The following is a 10684-nucleotide window of genomic DNA, read 5'->3' on the forward strand; positions in this document are numbered from 1 at the left end:
CCAGAAGCTGGTGGGGACAGGGACAGGCTGGGAGCACACGGGGCAGAGCCAGCCCTGACTGACTGACACAGCTCTGGTTTTATTTCAGAGTACAGGAACAGGCCAGAGTGCCCAGGAACCGGCCAGAGTGACCAGGAACCGGCCAGAGTGACCAGGAACAGGCCAGAGTGACCAGGGACAGGCCAGAGTGACCAGGGACAGGCCAGAGTGCCCAGAAACCGGCCAGAGTGACCAGAAACCGGCCAGAGTGACCAGGAACAGGCCAGAGTGACCAGGAACAGGCCAGAGTGACCAGGGACAGCCCAGAGTGTCCCCGTGCTGGCAGCACCAGGCTCCTGGGTGGCAGTGACAGCAGCACAGTCCAGCTCTGAGGGCACAGCCTGTGCCAGGGACTGCTCAGAGCAGCAGGATCCAGCAGGGATGCTCCTGCTCCAGGCTCCCAGCAGCACCCCAGGCCCAGGCCAGGCTCCAGCCCTTCCCTGCTCGCTCACTCCATGGCCAGCGCCTGCTCCCCCTCCACGTCCCTGGTCCCGGAGTTCATCAGCTCCCGGCGGATCTCGGGCGAGATCTGGGGGTGGCTGTGGAACTTGAGCAGCTCCAGCAGAGCCTCCTTCTGCTCTGAGGACAGGTCCTCCTTGTAGCGCTGCGCTAGGGCCAGCAGGCTCTGGTGCCACAGCACGGGCAGGAGCCGCTGCTCCGAGCGGAAGGCCAGGAAGTGGAACACCAGGGCGTCCAGCACGCGGAAGGGCAGCGCGTATTTCTTGTCGATGAGCAGGCGCAGGAAGATGCTGTTGGCACCGCTGTACTGCATCTCTGCCAGCTTCAGCAGGGCTGCACTGAGGGAGGGACAGCATGGGGACAGCTCAGGGGGTGGGACATGGGGACAGGGGAAAGGTCAGGGGATGGGACATGGGGACAGGGGAAAGGTCAGGGGATGGGACATGGGGGGCAGGGGAAAGGTGAGGGGACAGCTCAGGGGATGGGACATGGGGACAGGGAAGGGCTCAGAGTCAGGACAGAGCCACAGGGACAGAGGAAAAGTGAGGGGTCAGGGGATGGGGACACAGGGACATGGGGACACAGGACAGTTGAGGAGTTATGGGACAGGGACATGGGGACACAGGAAAAGTGAGGGGTCAGGGGACAGGGACATGGGAGCACTCAAGGGTCAGGGGATGGAGCCACGGGAACACAGGAGTGGTGAGGGGACAGGGGACAGAGCCACAGGAGAGGTGAGGGGTCAGGGGACAGAACCACAGGGACACAGGAGGGGCTGAAGAGCCAGGGGACAGAGCCACGGGGACACAGGAGAGGCGAGGGATCAGGGCATGGAGCCATGGGGAACAGACACAGAGGGCTCAGGGTCAGGGGACAGAGCCATGGGGACAGAAGAATGGGTACAGGTCAGGGGATGCTGGGTTGAAGTCATGGGGACCGAGGAATGGACAAAAGAGGGGTCAGGGTGGAGCCACAGTGACCAAGGTTGGAGCACAGAGTCACAGGGGCTGGAGCCATGGGGACAGAGGTGGGGCCAGGCAGGAGCCATGGGGACAGAGGAGGGACCGCAGGGCTCAGGGGGAACTGGACTGGACCATGGAGCACTCGGGCACAAAGCTGAGCCTTGGAGCTCAACCCCGGAGGGAGCTGAGCGTGACCCCTCATCACCTCCGAGGGCTGGAGAGGCTGAGGGCTGGATCCAAGGAGCCTCCCAGGGTCCCTGGAGGAAAAGCTCTTCCCCCCCAGCCCCTCAGGGCCTCACCTGGAGTGCAGGACGGGGATGGAGCACTTGCTGAGGATGCTGCCGATGATGATGGCCTCCCTGAGCGTGCAGGTGCCGGACTCGCACAGCGGGATGAGGATCCCTGCAATGGCAACAGTCAGCTCTCATTTCATGAAAAATCCTTTCCTTAGGATTTTTTCTCCTGAGAAGCTGAGAGGCCTCAGGAACAAAATGCAAACAATGGTTATCTGCTGCTGTGCAATGCAACAGGTGCATCTGAGATTGGTCTCATGGGGTTGTTTTTAATTAATGGCCAATCACAGTCCAGCTGGCTCAGACTCTCAGTCAGACACAAACTTTTGTTTCCATTTTTCTTCTTGCTTGCTAACTTCTGATGAAATCCTTTCTTCTATTCTTTGAGTATAGTTTGAATAGATCATTTACTTTTAATATAATATATATCATAAAATAATAAACCAGCCTTCTGAACATGGAGCAGTCAAGATTCTCATCCCTTTCCTTGTCCTGGGACCCTTGTGAACACCACCACGGTCAGGCACCAACCACCTCCACGCACAGGCTCAGCCCCTTCCCCCTAGAAACCCCCACTCCTGCAGGAGCACCTGGACACTCCCTGCCATGCACCAGCCCCTCAGGAGCCAGCCAAGCCCCAGAGGAGACCCTGAGGACCCCTACCCTTGAACCAGGCTGCTGGTTTGAACAGGGCCTTCTTCAGAGCCATGTACAGGTGGAAGTTGAGCCTCTTGTACTCGGCGATGTCGTCCCGGATCCGCGGCAGCAGCACCAGGTTGTAGAACCTCTGGGCCATCCTCTCCTTCAGGTTGGAGGAAAATATCCTGGGATCAGCAAAGCATGAAGGGATGGATGAGGAAAGGAGGCCAAATGGGCAGGTTGGTGTTTTGTAAATCTGATTCTGGTTATGGGAATAAAAACCCCAAAAATGCCATGCCAGAGGGTCCCTGAGGTGACCTTACCTGGTGGCCTGGTACATGGCAGCAGCTGTCCACGTCTCTGGCTCAGTGATGTAGAGGATCTGCTCCCAGTTGGACAAGGCAGGGATGATTTTGAACGCCTTGGGGAGCTTCCCACTCCTGTACTTGGACAGCACCTTCAGAGACAGGGACAGGGACCAGGCTGTGACTGGGGCAGTGACAGCAGGGACAAGAGAGCGTTGTCACCTCAGGGTGGTGGTGGCTGTGGGTTTGGATGTTCCATCCTCACCTCCCTGACGCCCCTGTAGACCTCCAGGACACGGGGGTCGAGCTGGGGCATGGGGCAGCCTGAGAGCTCCGACAGCGCCGTCTCCACCTCCGTCTGCTTCTCCGTGATCTTCTCCATGATGATATCGGCCAGCGTGCGCCTGGGGACAGCGGCAGGGGGGACATGGAGGGCTGGCAGGGGACAGCATCTAAGGGACATGGAGGGCTGGCAGGGACAGCGTCAGGGGGGACATGGGAGGGCTGGCAGGGGACAGCATCTAAGGGACATGGGAGGGCTGGCAGGGGACAGGGACAGTAGGGACATGGGGGGGCTGGCAGGGGACAGGGGCAGTGGGGACATGGGAGGGCTGGCAGGGGACAGGGGCAGTGGGGAATCAGGGGGCTGGCAGGGGACAGGGGTGAGCCAGGGGCTGACCAGGGAGGGGGGCGAGCTGGGGTCTGTGCATGGACCAGGGGGTCGCAGGGGGGTGACACGATGGGATCACATCACGTGGGATGGGGGTGACCTGGGGGCTGACACGGGACAGGGACTGAGACAGGACCAGGGGTGACTCGGGGGCCGCATGGGGCTGACACCGGACAGGCACAGCCGGTGCAGGGAGGCGGCCCCTGCCCGGTGCTCTCACCTCAGGGGCGGGTTCTTGTTCATGAACATCTCGATGGCTTTCTCGTCCTCGGGGTCCACCTCCACCTCCCCGCCGTAGTCCCCGCTCCGTCCCGCGGCCGCCGCCGCCTTCTCCAGCGAAGGCCACTCCTCATCATCCTCCGAGTCCGAGCCGGGACCTGCGGGGAGCGGCGCTGGCTCAGCCACCCTCGGGGTGCCACACACCCTCGGGGGTTTACCAAGGGTTACCGGGGTGTGAAAAATGCATGTATTTTATCATTGGCTTTTCGCAAATATTAAAATGAAGATTATACGTGCTGTGTTAGAAAGTAATGCTGCATTAATTCTCTTAAGTACTGTGTTAAATATAGTTTTAGGTTATAAAAAATGTTAAAATAGAAATTATGCTATGTAGGATAGTTTTTTGTTTTTTTTAAAGAAAGGACTTGCAGTGAAATAGCAGCCACAGGACACCTGAATCTTTCCAAGAAAGAGAATTTATTGCCCTCTTATCAGAAGAAACGAACTTCTTCCTGCCTCAAAGGTGCTGTCAGGATTCAGAGGAAGAAGCTGACACTGCCCAGACAGAATCCTGTGTTTGAATGGAATTTATGCATCATAGATGAGGTGTATGAATATGCAACAGGATGTTGCTTTTAAGGGTTAATCCTCTGTTTAACGTGGGGCCTTTTTCGGGCTCGTGCTGCCCAGAAAGAGGTACCCGGACCCAAAAAGTACCCAAAGAGTCCGTAACTCTTTGTCTCTATTGTCTCATATTGTCCTAATTCAAGTTGCCCAAATTATTATTACTCTAATTGTATTACTACTTTTATAACCATTTTATTACGAATAAACTTTTAAATTTTTTATAAACAAGCGATTGGCGTTTGCGGTTTTTTTTTTTTGGCTCACCGAGAACCGCGCTGCGCTGCCGGGGGGCTGCGGGCGCTCCGGGGCCGTGCTCGGCCTCCAGCTCCTCCTGCTGCCGCCGCGCCTGCTCCAGGATGCGCCGGGACAGCCGCGCGTCCACGAACCCGTCCCCGCCGCCATCCCCGCCCGGCTCCTCCGCCCCGCGCTTCTCCCGCGCCCGGAGCCGCGGGGCCGCGTCCTGCAGGATCTGCTCGGCCAAGGGCAGCGCCGGGGCCGGGCCGGAGCCCCGCGCCCGCCGGGCCTTGGGCATCGCGGCGGAACCGGGCGACGGCGGAGCGGCACCGGGCAGCGACACGCGGGATCTGCCCCCGCCTCTTCCGGGGCGGATCCGCCTCTTGCCGGTGCCACTGGCCCCGCCCGTTCCGGCGGCGGCACCGGCACCATGGGGGTCACCTGGTGAGAGCGGGGGATCCGGAACGGGGGGAAAGCACCGGAAAGGAATGGAGATGGAACCGGGATAGATTCCTGGAATGGAGATGGAACCGGGATAGATTCCTGGAATGGCGGGGTGGAACCGGGATAATAGACTCCTGGAATAGGGATGAAACCGGGATAGATTCCTGGAATGGCGGGGTGGAACCGGGATAATAGACTCCCGGCATGGCAGGCAGAACCTGGAAGGGCTCCTGGCATGGGGGGTGGCACCGGGAAGGGCTCCTGGAATAGGGGGCAGAACCAGGAAAGGCTCCTGGAATGGGGGGGCAGAACCAGGAAAGGCTCCTGGAATAGGGGGGTAGAACCTGGAAGGGCTCCTGGCATGGGGGGCGGCACCGGGAAAGGCTCCTGGAATAGGGGGGCAGAACCAGGAAAGGCTCCTGGAATAGGGGGGTAGAACCTGGAAGGGCTCCTGGAATAGGGGGGCAGAACCAGGAAAGGCTCCTGGAATAGGGGGGCAGAACCGGGAAGGGCTCCTGGAATGGGGGGGCAGAACCGGGAAGGGCTCCTGGCATGGGGGGACGGAGCCGAGCGGGCTCCGGGCGCGGACAGCCCCGGGGACGCGGGGAGAATCTCCGGGCGGAGGATGCGGAGCAGTGCCGGGGACGCGGCCGGCGGGCGGTGTCCCGGTGGGTCCCCGAGCCCCGGCCCGTGTCGCAGCGTGTCGCAGGTGCCGGTGGCCGAGGGCAAGAGCGTGCAGCAGACGGTGGAGCTGCTGGCGCGGCGGCTGGAGGCGCTGGGCGCGGACAAGCAGGGCACGTTCGGCGTGGACTGCGAGACCTATCACACCGCGGCCGCCCTCGGCACGCAGGGTCAGCAGAGCCCTTCTCCAAGCTCCTCTTTGCCTTTTCCTTCCCGTCCTTTTCCTCCTTCTCTCCTTCTCCTTCCCCACCTGCCCTGGAGGCGCCTGGATCTGAGGCTGCTTGATGGGGTTTAGGGGTTTAGGAGTTGCAGTGGCAGTGCTGGACTGGCTGATCTTGAGGGTCTCTTCCAACTTTCATTAGTCGATGATTCTACAGTTCCTTTTTCCCTTTTCCCTGTCCCCTTTTCCCGTTTTCCTTTTCCCTCTTTCCCTCCCTTTTTCCCTTTCCTTTTCCCTTTTCCCTCCTCCCCTGGCTCCCCACATCCCTTCCAGGCACTGATGTGTTCGCAGCCCTGGCTCTGCTGAGCCCTTGTTCCCAGCCAGACCCATTGGAATGTTCCAGAGCAGCTTTTCCCTGCTTTTTTGGCAGCTGGAACACGGAGCAGAGGCCAAGCCCAGGCTCCCTCCGGGCAGTGGGTGCTCCTGGGGTTCTCCTCTCGCCTCACCCCGAGCTGTGCTGATGTTTTATCCCGGTGCTGCCGAGGATTTCTTTTTTTTCCCTATAAATTTCCATAAGAAAATCCAGACTCTTCCCTGAATGGATACCATAATAAACACATGAGGATCCAGAATTAAAGCAAGGAGGAGGAGAGGCAGGAAGAGGAATTCCTGCTTTAAGGCAGGAATTTTGTGGGAACCCAGGAAATTCCTCTGGCTGCCTTGGAGGCCTCAATACCCTACCCAGGGGGCTCAGAGACCTTGGCACAGAGCCCTGGACCCCTGTGCCTTTGATTTAGCCCTTGATAAAAACAATTACCAACCTTCATATGAAAGATTACAAGCCACAAAAGTTTAAGTAGAATGACAGTGAATTTATCACAGGGTGAAAAATAGATTTTTTGGGGTTTTTAGAATGGAGGTTCAGGGGGCAAGATGGAGGAATTAGGGCATGTCCAGCCTTTCTCCTTCTTCTTCTTGGCCTCCATCTTCTGGGTGATGTTGGCACTTTTAGATTGGTTTAGAGTAGAAGCTCACTGTCTGACATAGGTGATAGGTACTGGAAAATAATTGTAAATATTGTAGATGTAGTTTTTATTATAAAGACATAACACAGCCCAGGGGCAGGCAGAGTGCTTCTGTCTGTCCTGCTGAGCGGACCTCGGCTAGATAAGAGAAAAAATTTTATAGATGAGGAACAATAAACAACCTTGAGACCAAGAACTGAAGAGTTCTGGCTTCTTCTTCAAGCGCTGGGCTGGGAAAAGGGTTCCCACAAAATTCCTGCCTTAAAGCAGCTCCTCTTCCTGCCTCTCGTCCTTGCTTTAATTCTGGATCCTCACGTGCTTGTTATGGCATCCATTCAGGGAACAGCTTGGGTTTTCTTATGGAAATTTATAGGGGAAAAGAAATCCTCGGCAGCACTGGGGTAAAAGATGCGTCTTGGGGTCATTCTGAGCAGCAGAGAATCCGAGAGAATTTGTTTTTGCAGCCCTCGCTGTGATTGCAGGGCAGACAGGGAAGCTGATGTACGTCATGCACAACTCCGAGTACCCCCTGAGCTGCTTCGCCCTCTTCGAGAACGGGCCCTGCCTGGTGGCCGATGCCAACTTTGACACCCTCATGGTGAAGCTCAAGGGCTTCTTCCAGAACGCCAAGGCCAACAAGATCGAGAGCCGCGGCACCCGCTACCAGTACTGCGACTTCCTGGTGAAGCTGGGCACGGTCACCATGGGCCCCAGCGCCAGGGGCATCTCCGTGGAGGTGAGAGCCCTGTGGGAAGGGTGGGGAATTCATGGATGGGCAGGGGGATGCCGTGGGAGAAGCTGGAGAAGGTTTAGGGGTGGTGGAACTGAGGGTGTCGGAAGCGAGCCAACGGGGAAGGTGGAGAGAGGCGATTTAGTGACCTGGAGTTCCAGGAAAAGCTTCACACTGCCAGAGGGCAGGGGTGGATGGGACAGTGGGAAGAAATTCTTCCCTGGGAGGGTGGGAACACCCTGGAATAGATGTCCCAGAGCAGCTGTGGCTGCCCCCAGATCCCTGGAAGTGTCCAAGACCAGGGGACTTGGAGCAGCCTGGGACAGTGGGAGGTGTCCCTGGCCTGGATGAGCTTTAAGGTCCCTTCCCCAAACCATTCCACGATTCTGGAATTCCCTGTCCTGTCTGTGTCTCAGCTGTGTTGCTGGTGCAGCAGGCAGGTTTGGATCTCCTCTCCTGAGGTTTAATCCTTGGTGCTCCAGGGCTGTCCCTGCAGTGGGAATCCCTGCAGGAATTCCATCCAGATAAAAAGCTGATGAAATTCCAGCTGCACAACACAAACACCATCCCTCATGTTAACCATCATGGTAAAGGGATAAAACAACCTCTCCAGTGCTAATTCCATGCTGATTTGGGACTTGCTGTCCTTCCCTTTGCATTTTACCTTCCCTTCCCTTTGGAAAGGGTCTCTTGCATGTTCCCAGCACGTCCTGTCCTGTTTGCATTTACCCATCCTTGTTAGATGCTGAATATTTTGAGATGTTTCCATGAAAAGCCTTCCCTGCAGGGAGGCTCCAGGGCTCTGGGCTGTGTTCCCAGGTGGAATTCTGCCCCTGTGAGCAGCTCCAAACCTGTGGGGATGTGTTCCCAAGTGGAATACTGTTCTTGATTCCAGCTCCAAGCCTGTGGGGATGAGTTCCCAGCTGGAATTCTGCCCCTGACACCATCTCCAAGCCTGTAGGGATGAGTTCCCAGGTGGATTTCTGCCCCTTTGAGCCGTTCCAGAGCTCTGGGCTGTGTTCCCAGGTGGAATTCTGTCCCTGTGAGCAGCTCCAAGCCTGTGGGGATGTGTTCCCAGGTGGAATACTGCCCTTGTGAGCATCTCTAGAGCTCTGGGCTGTGTTCCCAGGTGGAATTGTGCCCCTGTGAGCAGCTCCAAGCCTGTGGGGATGTGTTCCCAGGTGGAATTGTGCCCCTGTGAGCAGCTCCAAGCCTGTGGGGATGTGTTCCCAGGTGGAATTCTGCCCCTGACACCATCTCCAGAGCTCTGGGCTGTGTTCCCAGGTGGAATTCTGCCCCTGACACCATCTCCAGGGCTCTGGGCTGTGTTCCCAGGTGGAATTGTGCCCCTGTGAGCAGCACCAAGCCTGTGGGGATGTGTTCCCAGGTGGAATACTGCCCCTGTGTGATCGCCAACGACTGCTGGAACCTGCTGATGGAGTTCATGCAGAGCTTCATGGGCAGCCACACGCCCGGGCTCCCGTCGGTGTTCGGCTCCAAGCACGACAGCACCTACAGCCCCGGGGACACCATGGTGCAGTACATGGAGCTCTTCAACAAGATCCGCAAGCAGCAGCAGGTGCCCGTGGCTGGCATCAGGTGAGGAGGAGCCCCTGCAGCTCCTGACTGCATCCTCAGCCTGCCTGCACCAGGAGCTCCCCCAAAATGTGCCACAGGAGCTTTTCCTTCTGGAGATTTCCCCGTTTCGAAGCTGTGCCGGGTGTAATTCTGGAAGCCCTGCACGGTTTGGGATTATTGGATCCATTGCTTCTGTGGTTTTTTGGACACTGAAAGGAGAAATTCCAGCAAAATACAGACATCTCTTCAATTTCTATTTTTTTTTTTATATCCACAGCAGTGTTTTGTTGTATTTCATCCCAATAAAAGGTTGGGTTTTGGGAGGAGTTGTCCCTGCAGTGAGAGTTGTGTTGTGAATTTCCAGCCTTCACTTGGATTTGCTTTGTGCTCCCAAAGCAAACATTTCCCTGTGAAAAAAATCCAGGAATTCCCTAATTTTCCTGTTCTGGCACGTTCTTACCTTGCCTTCATCCTCTGTAGTTGATGGGAATGTCAAAATCTGCTGCCTCCCTTGGATCCATTGGTTCTGTGGTTTTTTGGACAGTGTTTGGTGCAGGGAAAATAGAAATTCCAGAAAGTTACAGACATCTGTTAAATTTCTATTTTTTTTATGTCCACATCAGTGTTTTGTTGTATTTCATCCCAATAAAAGGATAGGGTTTGGTGGTTTGTGTTGTAAATTTCCAGCCTTCACTTGGATTTCCTTTATGCTCCCAAAGCAAACATTTCCCTGTGAAAAAAATCCAGGAATTCCCCACTTTTCCTCTTTCTGGCACGTTCTTACCTTGCCTTCATCCTCTGTAGCTGATGGGAATGTCAAAATCTGCTGCCTCCCAGTGAAGGCTCTGGATAAATTAAAAAATAAAATAAATAAGCCTGGCAGGAGCTTTGTCTGGCACTGAGAGAATTCCAGCTGTTTTATCCCATTGTTTTTAAGGTAGATAATAAATATCCTGTCCCTGCACACCATTTGAGAATTCCTGATGGCTTCAGATTCAATGGAATAAGGAAGGATTTGGGCAATAAAAGCCAAAAATTCATTGTATGACATAATGATATCACTTCAATGTATTTTTTTTCCTTCATGTTCCTGGGAAGGCACCAACATTCCAGAAAAAATATTGTTGGTTCCTTGCCCATACATGTCTGAAGAGCAAAGAAAACAGAAATAATTTGTCTTAAACAGGTTTTTATATGAAGCAAAAAGAAAAAAAAAAAAAAAAGCTGATTTGTGGCTTGATTTTCTGGCTGAGAACTGTTTTGTTGTATTTTATAAATGTAACACTCTATTGTTTATACTTGCAAACCTAATTAACTGTTAGAGTGCTCAGAGCTTTTAGTTGTGAAGATTTAATAAATTTAATCAGCACAGGGCCCAGAAAGAGATGGTTCATGAGCCATAAGAAATGGCTCAATGTCCCCTAAGTGAGGTAAAAATACACTGAATTTTTTGCAGCTCTTAGCCCCAAGTTCATGACTGTTCAGCGGTGAAAATTCACTGTCCTTCCATGTAGCTAAACTGGGAAAACTTTAAGGAACAAACTGGGATTTATAGGGATGGTTATCCCTGTCCTGTTTCCCATTACAAGCCTTAAAGTTAAAAAAAAAAAAAAAAAACA

The 10684-nt window shown here is 54.9% G+C and overlaps 2 protein-coding genes across 5 annotated transcripts; one reads left to right on the top strand and one right to left on the bottom strand.

Annotated features, from left to right (window-relative positions):
- Positions 1–59: 59 nt before the first annotated feature.
- Positions 60–4782, bottom strand: BYSL (bystin like). Its single transcript, XM_036398512.2, has 7 exons — positions 4478–4782; positions 3588–3744; positions 2963–3101; positions 2716–2849; positions 2417–2577; positions 1760–1862; positions 60–836 (listed from the first exon to the last, which is right to left on the bottom strand). Exons 1-7 carry the CDS (start codon positions 4743–4745, stop codon positions 488–490), a joined length of 1311 nt encoding a protein of 436 aa, XP_036254405.1. The 5' UTR covers positions 4746–4782; the 3' UTR covers positions 60–487.
- Positions 4783–4792: 10 nt separating this feature from the next.
- MED20 (mediator complex subunit 20) lies at positions 4793–9972 on the top strand. Of its 4 annotated transcripts, none has more exons than XM_036398516.2 (4): positions 4793–4891; positions 5591–5742; positions 7222–7493; positions 8875–9972. In XM_036398516.2, exons 1-4 carry the CDS (start codon positions 4878–4880, stop codon positions 9088–9090), a joined length of 654 nt encoding a protein of 217 aa, XP_036254409.1. In that variant the 5' UTR covers positions 4793–4877; the 3' UTR covers positions 9091–9972. The 4 variants fall into 4 exon arrangements, with proteins under 4 accessions (XP_036254409.1, XP_036254410.1, XP_036254407.1 ...); XM_036398517.2 differs by having other exon boundaries at positions 4794–4891; positions 7240–7493; XM_036398514.2 differs by lacking the exon at positions 4793–4891 and having other exon boundaries at positions 5455–5742.
- The last annotated feature ends 712 nt before the right edge of the window (positions 9973–10684 follow it).

Source organism: Molothrus ater, chromosome 25, assembly GCF_012460135.2.
Source record: "Molothrus ater isolate BHLD 08-10-18 breed brown headed cowbird chromosome 25, BPBGC_Mater_1.1, whole genome shotgun sequence".
Lineage (NCBI taxonomy): Eukaryota > Metazoa > Chordata > Aves > Passeriformes > Icteridae > Molothrus > Molothrus ater.

What these genes read in the sequence shown, in the direction of transcription:
- BYSL (XM_036398512.2), bottom strand. Translation starts at nt 4,745, where the DNA reads ATGCCCAAGGCCCGGCGGGCGCGGGGCTCCGGCCCGGCCCCGGCGCTG. An exon ending in AACAAGAACCCGCCCCTGAG is followed by an intron (nt 3,102 to 3,587) that starts GTGAGAGCACCG and finishes CGCTGTCCCCAG; the next exon opens with GCGCACGCTGGCCGATATCA. An exon ending in ACCAGCAGCCTGGTTCAAGG is followed by an intron (nt 1,863 to 2,416) that starts GTAGGGGTCCTC and finishes TTGCCATTGCAG; the next exon opens with GGATCCTCATCCCGCTGTGC.
- MED20 (XM_036398514.2), top strand. Translation starts at nt 5,517, where the DNA reads ATGCGGAGCAGTGCCGGGGACGCGGCCGGCGGGCGGTGTCCCGGTGGG. An exon ending in GGCCGCCCTCGGCACGCAGG is followed by an intron (nt 5,743 to 7,221) that starts GTCAGCAGAGCC and finishes TTGTTTTTGCAG; the next exon opens with CCCTCGCTGTGATTGCAGGG. An exon ending in CCAGGGGCATCTCCGTGGAG is followed by an intron (nt 7,494 to 8,874) that starts GTGAGAGCCCTG and finishes ATGTGTTCCCAG; the next exon opens with GTGGAATACTGCCCCTGTGT.